This window comes from Doryrhamphus excisus, chromosome 12 (assembly GCF_030265055.1).
Source record: "Doryrhamphus excisus isolate RoL2022-K1 chromosome 12, RoL_Dexc_1.0, whole genome shotgun sequence".
Taxonomy (NCBI): Eukaryota; Metazoa; Chordata; class Actinopteri; order Syngnathiformes; family Syngnathidae; genus Doryrhamphus; species Doryrhamphus excisus.
In genome coordinates, this window is record NC_080477.1 from 13102848 (window position 1) to 13121451 (window position 18604).

Sequence of the window (18604 nt, forward strand, 5' to 3'; positions counted from 1 at the left end):
AGGCGCAGTGTGTGTTTGTATTCAAACTCCAGTTTGTATTCAATGACAACAAAGATAATGTTTTGTTTCAATTCAGCAACTTCTATTTGTCGACAAATCACTTTGCAAGGAAACCATTCTCTGGGGCCATTACATAATGACATAATGAGCAGAGATGTGGGTAGCCATAAAACTGTCGAGTGGCTACACACCTAGACACGTGCGGGACACCCTGCAGCTTTTAATTGGCTAATCATTAGTTAGCAATAAAAAAATAGAAATGCATAACAGTGAACAACCACAATTTATCCCACCTGACATCTTCTGGGTTTTTGCATAATTTCCATAAGGCAAGTGGATGAAAGTGTATTTAAGGTACAGTGACTCTACCTTGTATCATCACTATTAAAAGTAATATTATGTATTTGTTAAAACTGAAAGAGAAGACTTTTTGCCGGTGCTGAGATGTCAATCACTGTTAGAAACCCACACCTCAGCAAACCAGGAGATGATCCAATTACGGGAATACAACATACATCTTATTACGGGAATACAGCTTCTAAGCATATACTGCTTATGTGGTCTTTGATACAATACACTTGTTTAACCCTTCACACCACATCCTTCACCCTGTTGACAATGTTACTTCCTTAGGGAGGTTGTGACGATCAGGAGAGCTTCTTATGATGGAAAGCTATACTGATGGTGTGACTTCTCGCCTGGGGGAGGGTCATAGCATGAGGAGGAAGAGGGAGTTGCAGAAAGGGGAAGGGGATTAACAGAGGGAATAAAGACAGCGGGAGAGGGAAAAAATATCCCAGTAGCCTGGAAAGCCCCTCAGTGCTGCTACCGCCAGATGAATGATGTGCCCTAACGCCATTAGGGCTTTTTTTAACACAATGTCTTTCCACTACCAAAGGGCATGACAAGAGTGAGTTGAAGAGAATCGCTTACTTACCCATTATGTTGGAGTTCATAAAAGGTGTTGGGGACAATCCTTCATGGGACACTAATCGACTGTCACTCAAATGATCGCCATAATGAGGGCTATCTGTGAAAGCCTGGGGGGAAGAGATCAGAATATTAAGAACATTATTGGGCAACTTCACTAATTGAGTCCTATGACATACCCTTAATTTATATAAGCGGAGTGCAAAACAGGTTTGTTGCATACATCAGTTGTGTACGCTTGTTTTTCTTTGAGGGAGGAGTGGTATGAAAAAGTTTGGCCACCCCTGATAATTTTCAAGATTTTCCTTTATAAAATCACTGGTTGTTGGGATGAAAAAATTCAATTAAATATATGATATAGCCGACAAGCACAGTGACAGATGAGAAGTGAAATGAAGTTTATAGGATTAACAGAAAGTCTGCAATAATAACTTAAACAAAAGTAGGCAGGTGTCTAAATTTGAGCAGTCTTGTTGTTTTATTGATTGGAATACCTTTAGCACTAATTGTTGGAACACAAAATGTGTTGGTAAGCTCATTGACCCTTGACCTACATACACAGGTGAAGCCAATCATGAGAAAGGCTATTTAAGGTGGCCAATTGCAAATTGTTCTACTCTTTGCATCTTCTCTGAAGAGTAGCACCATGGGAGCTTCAAAACAACTGTCAAATGACCTGAGAGCAAAGATTGTTCAACATCATGGTTTAGGGGAAGGATACAAAAGCTATATGTATTATAGATATATATAATATATATTTGAAAAAACATAATTGGATGAGCTGTGGAATTGAACCCTCTGAGTACAGATTGAATTATTTCCGATGGGAAACGTTTTGAAATAGGAGCAGATCTGAGGTTGTCCACCACCCTGAAAGGGATTGTGTTTGACTTGATAAGTCCACTGCATATTTGAAAAGTTCTGCGTTTGAGTTTTGATTCTACAACATTTTCATACATATATGAAAGTATCATTCACCCTAAGAAAGTGTTGTTTCACAGAAGGGGAAGAATCTGGAAGATGCAATCTGACATCTTTCAACGGTACCTGCAGCTTTAAAAAATTGCTTTTTTTTCCTCCTGCGGCTTAACAGTACCTTTTCATGACAGTTATCTGCTTCAGAGGCTTAGGTCTAAATATCGGCCACAGCATGGTTTTTGAAAACTCGGGGTCCAAAGTAATAAAAGACACTCTGTTACTGTGCTAATCCCAAGTCTTGTGAAAATCCTCATGTGCTTCAGTCAAACACAGCTTTCCAAACTGCATTAGCTACCACCAGGGAGATCGCCAGCAGCGGCTGGCTTGCATTTCTATAGACTTATTTTGGACGACTTGTACCCTTTGCATTAAATATACAGTCAAAAAAGTAAAATCTTATTATCCATCTTTTTTGTGAGCGGATGGTGATGAAGGAATTTCAAAGGCAGTGGAGGGTTGCTCTGTGTGGAGGGAATCCTCAGAGGTTCCCTATTGTGCTGCTGCCAGGCCGCACACACTGTTAATCACACCATGAACAGTCAATGACAACAACAGCCTTGTGAGAAGATCGAGCAAACACACACACAGACACATACAGATTTATAGCCCACAATTAACATTAGTAGAATTTCCTCTCCACTGTAGCACAGCCAGGAAAAGACGCCAAACTACTGACATAATTGAAAGAAAGAGGGAGACAGAGAAAGAAAGAATGAATGAATGAAAGAAAGAAGGCACCTGCTGGTAATGGACAATTTAATCATTCCTCAACACGTCATCTTTAATTGTTATGACTGCCAGTGTGAAGCAGGAAAAGGCTGGCTTGGGGTGCTGGAGAAGGGACGGAAAAAGGAGGGGGTGGGCAGGGATAATGGTAAGTCTTGTATTTGCTCCTCTGGAACTGTTGGATCATCAATCACAGATCCCTCGTCATTCTCAAAGACTGGTGGCCTATATCCACACAAGATGCTAACGCATGCTGTCATCGCTGCCACGGGGCAACGCTAGCACTAGTGGCTAATAAACTGTCAGATCACTGTAGCAACCCCCCCGCCCTCCAATCACTTGGAACTGTGTTTAAAAAGGCATCTCACTCTGGTAATCCCAGGTGAGTGTGTGACTGCAGCTTGGGAGGCAATGATGTGGTCATGATGGATGCGTGCGGGTTCGAGTATCATGCCGGGCCAAGGCACCAGGGGATGTGAAGGGTTGTCGTGCTGTGGCGGTGGGCACAGCCTTGGCTGTCAGAGCTCCAGCCTACAGCCACAACTGCCCAGGATACAGTGGCTGGCTGGAAGCCAAGGTCAGCACGGCAGGGCTGAGGACTGTTCACAGTCGACTGATCACATACTCGTGGCTCTACGGCTCAAACAAGCGCTGAGAAAGTCTGAATTCCCTTTATACCGGACAAAGCACAGCAAACATCTTTGTTGTCCAAATCCTTGAGCTTTGAGAAACACCAATGAGTACAGTATTGTTACTGAAAGGTGTGAAAGGTCATTTAGCGACATGGGAGTTTTAAAAATGTACTCGAAACACTCAGTGTGACCTTGTATTATAAGTGCTTAAGGGCTGTCACAATTAACTGTGGAATAATTTGACATTCTCGATAGTGTATTTCCTGGGTTAAGTAAAATGTGCCATTCAAGTCTTGAAATGTGCCGTAATTCTTTCTAGGCTATGTAAAACAAGTCTTGATCAATGTCGGCTGCCTATGCAGCTGTGTGCGTGTGTGTGTGTGTGTGTGTGTGTGTGTGCACATCTTCTGATGGAGTAAACAGCTGTCTGCTGGCTGATGCTGTGCCTTGCAATGTCACAAACACTCATTTATATGCACCTGGAGCAAATATATCCGAAGCTTCTCTGTCTTATAATTCAAATCAAGCTGCCAGTGTTACCATTGCCTGTAGATGTTCATTCGGGAAGGGCACAGAGGGATAAACAAGGCACCGCAGCCAGAGAATCTCTGACATTTAACTGAATTCTGATAGAAAGTGACAGGAGACTGACATTAAATGAGATTCATACAGGACATCTAGAATAACCAATATGTGAGGGGCAAACAAACAGGAGGAGAGAACTGTTCACACTTGCTCACACCTCTCCCTTCAATATAACCGCTTGTTCATAGGAACTCCAGCCAGTATCTGCACACTCAATCCAGATGTTCCCTGACAGAGTAGATGTTGCCCCGTGGCACAGTTGGCCTCCCTTAAGGTGTCCCTCTGCTCCCCCAAAAAATTGATTTTCTGGAGCATATTTTCTGCTGGGCAGGAAACAAAACCCAACAAAAAAATCGTTAAAAAATATTTAACGATTACTCAGATAATTCGAATACCTCAATTACAAAAAATAGTCGAGGAGTTATTTCATGTTTCAAAGAATCACCAACGTGCCTTATGTCACCCACACACAAACAAGCGGCTAGAAAAAGTGGCAAGACAATGCAAAAGAAGGAAAAGTAAATGTAAAAAAAAGAAAAGAAAATGTGGTTAAACAGCAATTAGAGCACCGTGACGTGTATCAGCTTTAACGAAGCGCTCCACCATCGCCATGATATCCCAGCAGTTGCTGGTGTGGCTGAGGGATTAAAGGCAACATTCACACACCGTTCACAATTGCCACTCGTCGTATTTGAAACCGCTATGTTGTGTGGAAAAGTTTCTTTTTTAATTGAGCCGTTCGTGCCATGAACGCCATTGCAATTATGTATTTTCCCCCATTCACTTGTTTGTTATTGTATCTTGGTTGCTCATCCCTCAATTGAACAAATGAATGGTCTTTTACCAACGAGACTCAGGGAACTCTCAACCTCCGGGGTTATTGTGGGGAGCTGCTCAATAGGAGTCCACAACTCAAAACAAAGGGTCGAAAAAAAGGGTAGGTCCCCTTTAGGAAAGTGAATGATACAGTATGTGAGTTTAACAAGTATCCTGTGGAAAAATAAATGACCTAAATTGAATTTATCAGTGAAATAAAAGGCTGCATGACTGTACGGAATTTCTGGAAAACCTATGAAATGACACAAAGAAAGCAATCATTTCAATTTAATTAGAGCAGTTCCAGTGTGAAACCTCATTCCCTTTAGCGGTCTACCATGATTCAATATTAAAAGTAGGGTTGTGACTATATTTTCTTCATCAACAATGGGAAAAATTAACAATTGATTCATTTCCTGTGATTGGCTGGCGACCAGTCCAGGAGACAGCTGGGATAGACTGGGATAGGCTCCAGCACCACCGCGACCCTCATGAGGATAAGCAGTAGAAAATGAATGAATGAATGAATGATTAATTTCTAGGCACATAGTTAGCCAAGTATGGCTCGTTAATGTACTAAAGTGCCTATATTTTACTGGATCTTAATGTTAGTCTAGCAAATGTAAACAGCTGAAGTAACGCTAACTTCCCTAGCTTGTGTGCGAAATTGGCAGGCTTACATAGGAGTTCTGCCACGGTGGAGGTCTTAAATTGCAATGACTGAAAATGTCAACTAAATGACTCCCCATTGCAAAGATACCACAAAAGTACCTGCATAGCTGCTTTTACACAGTTTAGCTTCTGGTGGCGCAGCATGTCTGGATGCTGGCCACCATTAATCATCACAAGAACATTTTCTATGTTCGCTATTCACTGGTGTGCTGTGTCATGATTGGATGATCTACAACAATCCATAGATTTCATAGGAGAAGAAACACCACAGTTGACATTCATGTTTAATCAGCTCTAGTCACAGAATAACACAGTACATCTATTCAAGTGCTACATTGGTCAATATACCACCTCCATGGGATGACTGTTAAATGATGTGCTGTGAAGCAGAAAGGGCATTCAGAGGTGTTAAGGTGTGGGTCATCTTACCCGGGAGGGTTCGTACGAAGGACTAGACTCGCCACCTGAGGCCCAAGATGCTTGGCTGGTCCGCTCATCCATACCTGTCAGAGAAGAACAAGCACAACTCAGTCAACAAGTCAGGATGACTCATGTGCGTCAATGTGCATATGCCAAGATTCTGCCCAGCGGTAGCCTGCGGCACCAGCACAGAGTCCATCCTATATACCATGTGCGACTTCCACTGGGTGCAGATTTGAGGTGAGTTGGAGCCTATCCTGACTTTGTACAAGAGGTGAGTCGCCACACGCAGTCAACCACAAAGCACGTATCGACAACCATTCACAATCACATACAAAGATCAACCCATGACCATACCACTATAGTCAATACTAAGGATGAACTGATGTCCGATGGCTCACATTTCTTCTTAACAGGAGTTGACTGTAAAAACTTTGCATACTCCTTATTGTAACTCTTTTGCCTTTTGTCTAACCGACACAAAACGTCCCGCAAAAAACGTGTAACGACCACATTTCCACTACCGATGTGCAAAGATTGTCTGCACGTGTATGTCTGTTCATACACGGTACTTCAGGGGTCTCCAGACAGTAGCTCATGAGCTACCAGTAGCTTCTAACCACTTTTCAAGTAGCTCTCCAACGGGTTTATTCATATTGTCAACTCCTATACCGACCAAATTAGAAAGTGGTGTTCGGCAGTAGTCCGGAAGTCCTTGGAAATGCATGGGAGTATGACCAATCACAGCGTGGGCCTTCCCAGAGGCAGGCAATGGGTGGAATAAATTAAAACAGACCATTTTAGAAAGCAAGGAAATACAGCTGGAATATGTGAAGATTTTGGAAGATCTATAAAGCTTTCTGTGGGGGTTATCATATACAGTCCACAAAAAATTAGCATAATAGGTCCCCTTTAAATATGATTTGGGAGATAGTAAAATGAAAATATTGCATTTCTGCAACTGAAAAATAAATTGCAGGGGTGGCAATTCTAGTTATTGATTGTCCCTGATGTTATTTTATATATCTCTGAAACTGGCAATATAATTCGTCCAAAATTGTCTTCAAAGCGTTTGATCAATCACTGGCTATAAGAAATACCCAGCGCACAGACCTTTATGTGAAACATTAATCATGCATTAGATGCAAACAACAAAAACAATGGAGATATTAAATAATCCCTGTAAACCATAAAGACAATGTCAAGAGGATTATGACCCATACCACTAGAAGAACTGCAACTGCAAGCCAAATTCTACACTGCAGAGCATGAGATGAAAATGAGCAATACCAGTCACCACTTCTCATAAACGTGCATCATCAACACAGCTGGAAGAGAGAACCGATGAATCTCTGTCAGAGGCTATTTTTTTCCAATCCATCTTTCCCTGGCGCGTCTTGCCGGTCACGCTCTGCCTCAATTATCTGGCCATGCCCAGCTGAGATGCAATAGTCCAAACTCTCATTCCAGGCAATTTCCACACCTCTGTCTGCACACTCACTCGCCTTATGTTCACAATCACTTATGTAGGCGCTTCTTCCCTCTTTGAGGATCACAAACACAGTTGGACAAACTGGAAGGCTGGCCGAAAAGCGGATGTAACACGCTGTTGGTTAGATATAGTACTTGGAGGTTCAGCAGTTTATTTTGTCATCATAATTTTATGCAGGAAGTACTCTCTTACATTGATTACAGAAAAATGTGTCGCTAGATATAACATGCATATGTTGGTATTGAGGATATTATGACTTCACAGTATAGTGACAGCATTATCTACTTAAATTGGAGGGATGACATGGTTCAGGCATTGTAATTCCGACTTGTCTCCACTTTTTTCACCCAAAATATCCAAGAACACTAGCATACCAGAGAAAACATTGTACAAAACCAAATGTCTGTATTCTTCACAATTACGAGATGAATGAGATTTGTCCTTTGTCAAAAAAAAATTATGTAATAAAAATGAACGTATTAACTGTACCCATTGAATTTTACACAAAAATACACAACTAAAACACTGTCAACACATCCAACTGTGTCACTTCCTTTGCACTGGCACCGTCTGGCTGAAATAAAACAGTAATTAGGGATGCCCGATAATATTGATAACATTTTCGGCATAAAAAATTTTGATATCCGATATCAGATCATAGATCTATCGCTTTTTCTGCTGATAATGATGTCAACACATGAGTGAGGACAAGCTCCACACAGCAACAAGCTCAGTATGTCCGCAGTCTGGAGCTATTTCCAAGTTTCGCCTTTGGATAACAATTAGCAATGACTATAAGGTTTTAGATTTTGCACTTTGCAAATGAGACTCCACCTAAATAATGGGATATATAATATACATATGATTACTAATGAGAACCGCAAAGCAGCTGCACATCATGCAAAACAGGAAACCAAAATAAGAGCAAAAGGAAAACAATGTGAAAAATAAGGAAAAACCAAACTAAAGTCCAACTTGTCATTATGAACAAGACATAAAGGTCTGGTTACATGAAAGGGGAAACTAAGGCATCTCCCTCAATACTAATATCACACCTCAGGAAGAATCACTCAGAGTCACAGTTTTACACTCCTGCAAAGTACCACCACAATAATAAACAGCTAAATCGATACCTCTTTGGCAGCATCCATCAAAACAGAGCCTTATTATCTTTGTAAAGGCACAGCTCTTGTATTGACTCTCATTGGACTGTGCAAGTCTCCCTAATGTTGTGGCTAATGCAATGCTAAATCATGGTGTTTAGGGCCACAGCGGCAAGTAAATTGTCAACCTGCAGTATCATGATGCATAGGTTAGTCATAAAAGGAGACTACTGACACACTCATAGAAGTCCTGATTATTTGAATACGGCAAGAATTTGTCACACCAGCGGAATATTATGTTATACACAGGAAGATTGCAATGTTCAGAGGTGACAACAAGTGCTAGTTGGTAAACACTTTCATTTTTCTACAGAATATCTGGTGACCAGACCAGACGTTAGAGAGCACACAGCACTATACCTCAACATAACCATGTTCTAATAAATGTGGCTGTTCGGCCTGCTGTTAAAACATAAGAACACATCCTTTACAATGTATCAGGTGTGAGCAGACCAACAGAGGCGATGCAGTATGATGCAGTCACTCGCAATGCAAGTTACTCTCAGGTGGAAAAAAAACATCTTGATAAAATGTCTTTAGGTTGAAAACACTCGGCTCTGGGATATTGGTTGATTGATTGATTTTCACTTGTGTTCTTCCCATAGAAATGGAAATTGACCAGGTGCTGCTGTGATAAAACCTTTATTAATTATACAGGCAGTGTTGCAATGTAACATTTTAACATTCTGTCACACATACACAAAAGAACGTTGTTGTTAACCACACAAATTACCTTAAGTGCCAAATTTTGAAATGCTTTAGAATAGTGATGCTCTGATCAATCAGCCAATTTTCTGCTGAAAAGCAAGTGATTGGCATATGCCAATCAATGCCTTTCAATGTTGATCACAAAAACTGAGAACCCTGTGTGGAATATCTTGGGTGGTGTCCCCTTCACCTTTTTCTTCACACTGCACAGGTGTGTGACAGCAAACCCCAAAATGTCTGCCTTGTGGAACTTATATGTCATTTGTGAGAGTGTTTGCGTCCTGCAACACATGAAAAATATCTTGAGGGATTGCATGTTAAATAGTTGTAATTTAACCCTTTAGGTGCCAGGGTTTTTTCAGTTTTGACATTACTATTTCAAAATGTTGTAGCTTGAAAATGTTTAGCAATATAGGCATACTGTAAATTAGGGATGTGGCCATCCGATACTTTTACAATACATATAAAACGCCCCATTTGCAGGGCATTTTTTCTCTCCTCTTCAAAATGTCCTGCATCATTAGCTGACTCGTCTTCGACTGGGTTGCCTGGGTAAACTCGCTATATTGTGTCAAGTGTATCACTCAGTAAAATGCAGCCTTTCTTTCCCACCTCTTGAAATCCAAGTGTGCATACTTCACACTTTCCGTGTGTTGTTTCGCTTGATGGCATTCGACCAAAAGTGTCACTGCAGGAAAGTGATGTCATGCCATACACGTTGCTGTTTCTGTGTGGTATGGAGTGAAGAGGTCTCACTCTGTACCACCGCATCACCATAGATCTGATAAAAAGTAATGAGATTAAATATACATGTGTCCTGATCAGGAGATTACATCCGATTCCGATCAAGTCTGAAACCACTTGATCGAACCCATTTCCGATGACGTGATCGGATCAGGACATCCCTGCTAGATAAAATTTTAAATTAAATTAGAAAGAAAAATGGTAGTAAATACACTAAACTAATTAGCATATTTGGCATCACCAGGCTCAGAATTTGTCAACTCCTGTCTCTAAACCAGCGCATCAAAATGTCTGATCCACTTGTGATACTCTTCCTCTTCTCTCAAGCAAACCCAGGCATCATTATCGACACTTAGAGCGGGATTTTGAACAGCACTGCTTAACCTTAACCGCTATTATTACATTATTATAAATTATTATTATATATATTATATATATATTATTATATATATATAATATATATATAACTGCAGCTAACACATCCAAAACACTGGCCAACAGACAGTTACGCAAATAACCCAAAAAATAATTGAATTCATTGGACCAGATGACCCCCTCAACGGTGGAAGACACCAGGTTCCGCTGACTGCTCTCTCACTTGGTGCCCCACTGCGTGCTACCTGGAAGTCCTGCCGTGAAGCGCTCCATCGGACACTGTACTCTAACATCGAAAGTCTCCATATGGAAGGCGTCTCATCCTCGTTAAGGTTCACAGGCGATATAAGCTCTCTTGAAAGACATGTTTTTGTCTAAATCAAGATTTTATGGTTCCATTTTTCAGATCATATAGCCTATAGCAGTGGTGCAGACAGGAATTCTATCAAGGTGGACCCCCGCCCCCCTTTTAGTTTTTTGATTATTACCCATTTTGGGGGGATTCCTTGCAAACTTTTCTTCACCATACGGCGTCCCTGGCCGATAGCTCTCATCATAAATAAATTCAAAAACTTGTAGTTCATGTGATCGGTATCAGACAATCTTACTCATGGGTGATGTAGACCAGAATTAGGATATTAGTTGGTACTGTATCAGAGATGTTGATTTTTGTTACTTGAGGTTATCCAACAATGCTGTTTTCCTATATAAAAACTATAGTTCTGTTTTGGAAGTATTGTAAAAATATATGTATATATTCTAGTGAGAATGTCCTTATATTACATCCTTTCTCTCAGGAAGTCCAATTTTGAATGATAACATTTATAAATGATAAGTTCCTGCTATTTTTCCAGACAGGCAATTTCCCTCTTAACCTGTTTTGCACAGTAAGGGTGGAGTAACTCTCCCTCACATGGGCACACACGCAGGCACACACTCACGCACACACACCATCCACATAGCTTGCAGCTCATCTCCTGTTGCACATTCACCTCAAGTGTGTTATGACTGAAGCTCAAACTAGCCAGCATTAGCCTACCAATTGTAAACAAGGAATATGATAAATGCCATAGGAAACAGTGAACTGGTCATGGGATTTTCCTTTCAGATATGTCTTTATCAGTGACTGCATTCAAAGTTTCACATGATCCGTCAGTCTATCGTGAAACTTAGCTTTAAATTTAAATGAAGGAATTTTGTATGCATATTCTGTGTCAGTGGGGAGTGACTTAATTTCCTTTCCTGAGGAGGGAGAGGTGTTCTAAAATTCACCCTGGAAATACGGTTCATGCATGACAGCGCCGTTCTCCTGCCTTTGTCTTTCTGTTCAGTTCCACTCGATGTGTGTCTTTCATTTCACAGATAACCGAGGACAACGCGGCTTTGTGGGCGCACACAAAACATGCTCTCAGTAAACATAATGCTTGTTTGTTGACTTTGCCTTCTAGCGTCACACAATAGATGTGCTTCGGTTTAATGTCCTGTACAATTCAAGGCAAGGAAGTGATGCCAAGATGCGAAATCTGACCTTTGTTTATTCCAAACAAACCACCCACTAACTTGTTTGTCAGTTAAGGTGCTATAAGATCAGAAGAATCATTTCTAGACAATTAATGAGCCGCTGTATGGGCAGACAAAGGTCTCAGCCATGACCAAAAGGTGTTACACAAACAGTTCAATAAAATAACATTATAGCAATGTATGCAACATTGACCAAACGTAAGATCACAAATTCCAATTATGATCCTGTTACAGACATGTCTGTCAAATTGTTTGAGTTGGAAAAAGGGACCAAGGAAGCGTAGTCTTAACTGATTCACTAAAACACAGCCATCCTTTTATCAGCGACCAGGCAGAGGTGGGTGATCAGCATCACCATTCTTGTTCAATCAATTAAAGAAGAAAACATTTGCATATGCTTATGGACCACAACACACCCCTTCTTTTTCTGATTAGCAAACAAGACAACTGATGCAGATTAAATCGGAGAGTTCAAGCACAAAAATCCTCTCGACGGGTTAAAAGATCTAAAAGTTTGATTACATACATAGCAGCTACACACAATAGCCCACACCGAAGGCAGCTTTCTAGATCTTCCAGAATCTGCACCTATTCCAGCTGTATTTCCTTGGATTTCAAAACGGTCTGTTTTAAATAATTCCACCCTCGATCCGCCTCCGGGCACGCCCACTCCTCTGTTATTGGTCACACTGCCATGCTTGTTTTTTCCGATTATTTGAATAATCGTGCAATATATTAATATTGTATTATTAACTAGTGTAAGATGTGTGACTTGTGTATACCTTTAAGGAGGCCTGGGAAGCGATGTGTGTGACATCAGCCAGAGTTGACTGTTTTAGCTGATTGTTAGCAGCAGCATATTAGTTCGCAATGTGGCTCAGAGACTACCCTGAGTTGTGACCAAGAGCAGCTCCTGTGTGAATGTTGACTTTATATGCATACGCTGCTTGTTAATAAGCGACTGCAGTGCATCTTGAGTCTCTTCTTAACTACAAACAATATGCTACACTAGTCATAAGGTGTCAGTAACATTACATTGATGAGACAATAGCCACCAAAGAAGCACTTTGCCAATGCTAATGTGCGAGTCTATGTTATGTCTTTTGTCTAAGATGTCATATTTTGTATTATTATATCTACCATATTGGGTAATAGGAGTGTAAAAGTGACTATAGGGGTGTTATTTCATATCTAATAATGCTAACAAAAGATCTTTAGAACATATTTAGAAGGTAAACAGGTTTTGTAAATCCACTTATAAAATAAGGAATCATACCAACCTGAATTTAATTTCATGCATGATTTGGAGTAGTATGAATATATGGGAAATATAGTGTTCAATAATTATTTTTTTAGTTCAAGACAGAAAACTATCAGAATAAAATAATAATAATGAAGCAAATGTGATTTGACACTTTGTGAACTTCGGCTTCAAAATCAGCTAGCGAACTAGGAGACCCCGTCATACGTACTATCACCATCATAAGGCTGGACACACTATGTGTTTATGTTCATTAAACAACCACACACAAATAGTGCTTTGAGGACAAGACATAATTAGTATAATGACAACAAGATAGCAAAGTTACCTTGAAAAGGTGAGTACATACCCCTTGAATGTAATACCTTCCCTGTGGGACAAAATCCTGCTCCGAACTAGTCGCATTTGGAGTCCAAAGACGAGAAGCTAGGCAGATACTTCTGGCTATGTAGCTAGTTAACTGCGGCCAGTGACAGCATGTAAAGACAGATGCAAGAGAAGTCGAAGACCAATAGGTTTGATAAGGTGATCAAACACGCAGGCATCAACTGGCGTTGCCTGTGTCAAGCTGCCAAACTCAAACAATTTACAGACTAGTGCTGATTCTCGCGGCAATACGGGGACAAAGTTTGTCCCTTGTTGGCAACCCTACGTGACAGAGCACACATACACATTCATGTCATGTTTGTGTTGTTGTGATCGGTTTTAAAAGACATTATCGATGAGTGTTGGCGCCTACCTGGTGCACTAAACTGGCTGCTTCCAAGTGTTGTTGGCCTGTTCTTCCCTCCACTGACAGGTGGTGAGAACATCTGTGAAAGGCACAGTGTGGACATAAACAAAAAAATCCACGGTCATTCACAGACATCCAACTACTGTGGTTAAGAAACAAGCAAGAATCATGTATCACAATTGTGTTGGTCATCACTAACAACGCGTACTGATGAATGAAGTTCACTTGCTCTCTCAACCAAAGCAACAAGAATGATACCCACACTGGGAAAAAAAAGTGTGCAAAGAGCTTTCCCTACCGCACTAAAGTCCAGCAGGTCACTTAATTCCTTGTCTGTTCCAAGAGCGGCAATCCGCTGCTGAGGATTCATCCTGGTGAGCTTGAGACCTGTGGAGAAAACACACACACAAACACTTGTTCACATCAGGTCACATCACTGCTGGTTTGTTTTGTTAATTAAATGCACGAATCAGTGCCACAGGAGCTGTCTGTTGTGGGTGTAACATGAAAACCATACTCTGGGGTAAAGTTCAATGTGTGTGTTATATATGATGTACAGATATTCGTCCGTGTGACACACATTCAAATTAATCATGTTAATTAAAGTAAGAGATGGCAGCGTTGCAAAAGATGGACCTGCATCAGCATCGCTTCTCTGATCGAACAGTGCATGTTCTAGTCAGTTATGTGACAAACCGGTTCTTAGTTGAACACATGCTTATGTATAGAAGGCTGTCAACTGTGTTAGCATAGGGTTACTAATGACTAACATTGATAAGTGACTTCCTTTAGCTGCAATTACAGCTTCAATGAGGATTGTAACGAGCTAGCAGGCTGTCAGGGCGCTTTTTGGACATTAGTATACAGAAGAGCGCCTCCTTTCCAGCGAGTGACACACTAATTCAATATTGTTAGAATGTACGCAACACACTCAAAAAGAAACCAACGAGCGACAATGTCAAACCTTGACACAAGAACACAAAACGCAATTATAGTCCTCCTCAACTCCCAACTTCTTACACAGGTCAGAAAGCCCATTTCGCCAACCCCCTCCTGTTATCTTACCTTTTTTCCGAGTGAAATTCCAACTAGGGTGATCTGGTAAGGACTCGTTTTCTTGCTGAATGCCTCTAAATGCGTAAAATGTCCCTTTAAAAGGCAATAGCAGGGAGAGTATTCTGTATTTGTATCAGTTAGAGTTCCCCTTAGGCAGACATTTTTGCTGTGCGAGAGCCCAAGCACCACGATGACATGGTGGAGTTAGTGTATCCCTCCGCAGCGGACGGGAACATGGCTCTGTCTCTCTTCCTCTCTCTCTTTCTCTCGGTCTCTCTCTCTCTGTCTCAGCGGGAGATGCTGCTCAAGTAACGGGTGGGGACTCGTCTCACCTCGGCATGATCACCTTCGAAGTCTCACTTGAGTCACATGGTCACAATATTTGCATTCTAACAAACGCAGCTTGGTCATCATCAAAATCCAGTTAGTGCATTTGAAGAAACACCTAATATGCATTTTAAGTAATGATGTTTGGCTGGAAGAGGGACAAACACACACACTATAGTGCAGTTATTTGTGGAGCAACTTCATTACAGGTATCCATGAATATGAGTGAATACATTTTTTGTAACTGACAGATCTGAGCTAGTTGTTATATTCTGCTAACAAAGCACAGAAAAATACATTTTGGATTAGTATTTAAATGTACATTTAAAATACAATTACATTTATTTTTAAGCGGGCATCCTAGCACAGTGCAGTGAACTACTTGGAACTACTTTTTCCTCCGCGCTGGCGATAAACCAGAGCAGAGGACTGCAGTGAAGTTTCATGTTGGCTTTGGCTGAAGGCTTCAACATTGGTGGTGCTTAGTGCAATTGGGTATTTTACATTCAAAAAGTTATGTTACTGGGAAAAAAGTGACAAAACAGGACACAATAAGAATATTGCATAACTTATTTTATTTTGTTCCAGATGGATATGTTGCTCCATGGTTCAAAGTCTCATAGATATACAGTAATCTCTCAAAATGTATGGATGAAAAATGCATTACTTTTTGTTTTCATCAGGATATTTTGCCTTCTTTGTTGTTTGAAGTTAGAGACCTGTCCTTGAATGACCCAAAAGCAAATGATACAAAACAAACAGTGCAGAAAGGGTGGGTGGGTGGGAGATGGATGGTTTTACAGGGACTGCAGTGGATGTGGCTTGCCCCAAAAAATGTACTGCATTTTTATTCAGACATTTTGTTCTATTAAAATACATCACCTGCTTTAATGTTAGCAATATTTTAACCCAAATGTAATTTAAAATGTCCCCTTTTCTCTGACTAACCATTGAAATATAAAGAGACTTGACCTCTTCATGCAGACCGATTCATGCTATTAGTTGCTAATAAGTTTTGCCTCTGAAGTTGACAAATGCTCAAATATTCTTGTGTGTCAAATGTGTTCATACAAGGTCTAAAACATGTGTTAACCTTTTAATCAACAGCAGAAGTTGTCCCTTCTGTCCTTTACAGATGTTTATTGCATGAGCCCCATTACACCAAGGAAGAGAAGGAGTAAGTCCACTAAGATTTTGGCACTACAGTATACACCCACAGGAAGTACACAGTGGCTTGCAGCCACAAATAACACTGCAGTACATTCATTTAAGACTGTTTTATGTGGCCCGTGTGTTTCATCGTTAAGCCCAAGTCTAAAATGACTCTTTTATTGTTGTGAACATACGTTTTTATATGCCTTGCGTGAAATTTGACGTTTATATTTCATCCATTGCAGAAAAAAAAAGCAAGGATGTTTGAGCCTTGCTCAAGAACATCATGAGTGACTATGCCAGTAGAGGAATCAAACCTGAGTTCTTTCACTCACTGGCTGCATTCTCGACCATATCAATTATAACATGCTTCAAAATGAGAAGTGTCACGTATTTATTTATTTATTTTTGAGAACAAAAAAAATGCTTGGAATATCTTGTTGCATGATTAGATGTCATGCAAATGTCATGACATTTGCATGACATCAAAATGAAAGAACAAATACTTTTAGAAGGAAAAAGGTCAAGTACATTATTGACACACATTATACTCTGGTTTTTGCATTTGACATAAAATTATGTAAAAAGCCACATCTGGCACCCGGGCCTTGAGTTTGACACCTGTATTCACAGCAACTTGTGCAAAATGGTTAGTGGGAACTCTCTGCCTTGTACTGTATTGAATTCATAATTCCAGACTGCCACCTGTTGGACAAATCACTCAGAAGCGCTACAACCATCCGCATTACTGTAAACGTCAGACCATCTCTATATCTATAAACTGACTAAATTGATTCGTGACAAGAACTCATTGAATAAATACACTGTTGATCATTCAGACCCATTCAACAACAATAAAACGCATGACGAGACATCCACATCCAATGGTAGCTTCTACGTTAACAACAGTTCCCCTATCGACCATTAGATGGAGGTGTTTTCCTTTCTTTCAATGTGTCCTTTTTTTCCTCTCAGGGGAATCACGTCTGAATGTACCTACTTACAGTATTTACTGTATGTTTAAGATTGGCGAGTCAGTTATTGATTCAGAAATCTCTCGTATTTCGTAGTAACAGTAAAATATCTACATTGACCAAAAGTAATCATCCATATTGACTTGAAATGGTTTGGTCCTCTACTCAAGTGTGTTGCCTGTCAAAAAAAAACGTTTATTGTGTACTATGAGAATACTAAAACTGAGGAAGTATACTTTATAAACTATATATTATATACTTAAGAATAGTACAGTGAAGTATACTTGGCTTATACTGAAAAACAAAAGTCTAAGACTCAGTACATTAATACTAAGACTTACAGTTTAATATTAAAACTTATACTTTGGTATACTTTTTATGTCTTTCTGCCACAAAGTATACTTAGTATTAGGGCAGTCAAAAATATTGTATTAACAAAGGTAACTATACATCCATCCATCCATTGTCTATACCGCTTATTCTCATTAGGGTCACTGGGGTATGCTGGAGCCTATCCCAGCTGTCTTCGGGCCAGAGGCAGGGTACACCCTGGACTGGTCGCCAGCCAATCACAGGGCACATATAGACAAACAACCATTCACACTCACATTCATACCTATGGACAATTTGGAGTCGCCAATTAACCTAGCATGTTTTTGGAATATGGGAGGAAACCGGAGTACCCGGAGAAAACCCACGCATGCACGGGGAGAACATGCAAACTCCACACAGAGATGGACGAGGGTGGACAAACCAAGACATATTTTTGGCAATAATTTGTCAAAAACCAAATCCTATGAAAATTAGGTCATACAAAAACTAAAGTATTGTACTGTTTTTTTTTTCATTTTAATTGTGGCGCTACTCAATTTTTTTAATGCTGTCATACAAGCTAGGTTTTTTAAACATTTTTTTTTTTAAATGAACCCACGTGATGTGAGTGTGAATGGTTGTTTGTCTATATGTGCCCTGTGATTGGCTGGCGACCAGTCCAGGGTGTACCCAGCCTCTCGCCCGAAGGCAGCTGGGATAGGCTCCAGCACCCCCGCGACCCTTGTGAGGAAAAAGCGGTAGAAAATGAATGAATGAATGAATGAACCCGTGATGGATAAGCGGTAGAAAATGAATGAATGAATGAAAACCATGGACACCACTATTGTAGCTCCACAGAGTTACCTGTTCTACTTGAAATACCTGATACACACAGACAAAGAAGGGAGGAAAACATGCAGACTTTCAATTCAATTAAAATGTTCTCCAGGCAGAATCCAAATGTTCCAGGAAATGTGGAGCACATTTGGATTTTGTGGGGCCAAACGGTGACCAACTTAATGCAAGT

At 40.4% G+C, this 18604-nt stretch overlaps 1 protein-coding gene across 2 annotated transcripts in view; it reads right to left on the minus strand.

Moving 5' to 3' along the window:
* The window catches only part of tcf12 (transcription factor 12), a 69346-nt gene extending 54331 nt beyond the window's left edge, over window positions 1-15015 (minus strand). For both annotated transcript variants that reach the window (XM_058088825.1, XM_058088824.1), the window contains exons 1-5: window positions 14822-15015; window positions 14055-14143; window positions 13763-13835; window positions 5769-5842; window positions 938-1040 (exon numbers count right to left, since the gene is read on the minus strand). In XM_058088825.1, coding sequence (XP_057944808.1) covers window positions 938-1040; window positions 5769-5842; window positions 13763-13835; window positions 14055-14126 — 322 coding nt within the window. In that variant the 5' untranslated portion in view covers window positions 14127-14143; window positions 14822-15015. The remainder of the gene's footprint in view (window positions 1-937; window positions 1041-5768; window positions 5843-13762; window positions 13836-14054; window positions 14144-14821) is intronic.
* Between the last annotated feature and the right edge of the window lie 3589 nt (window positions 15016-18604).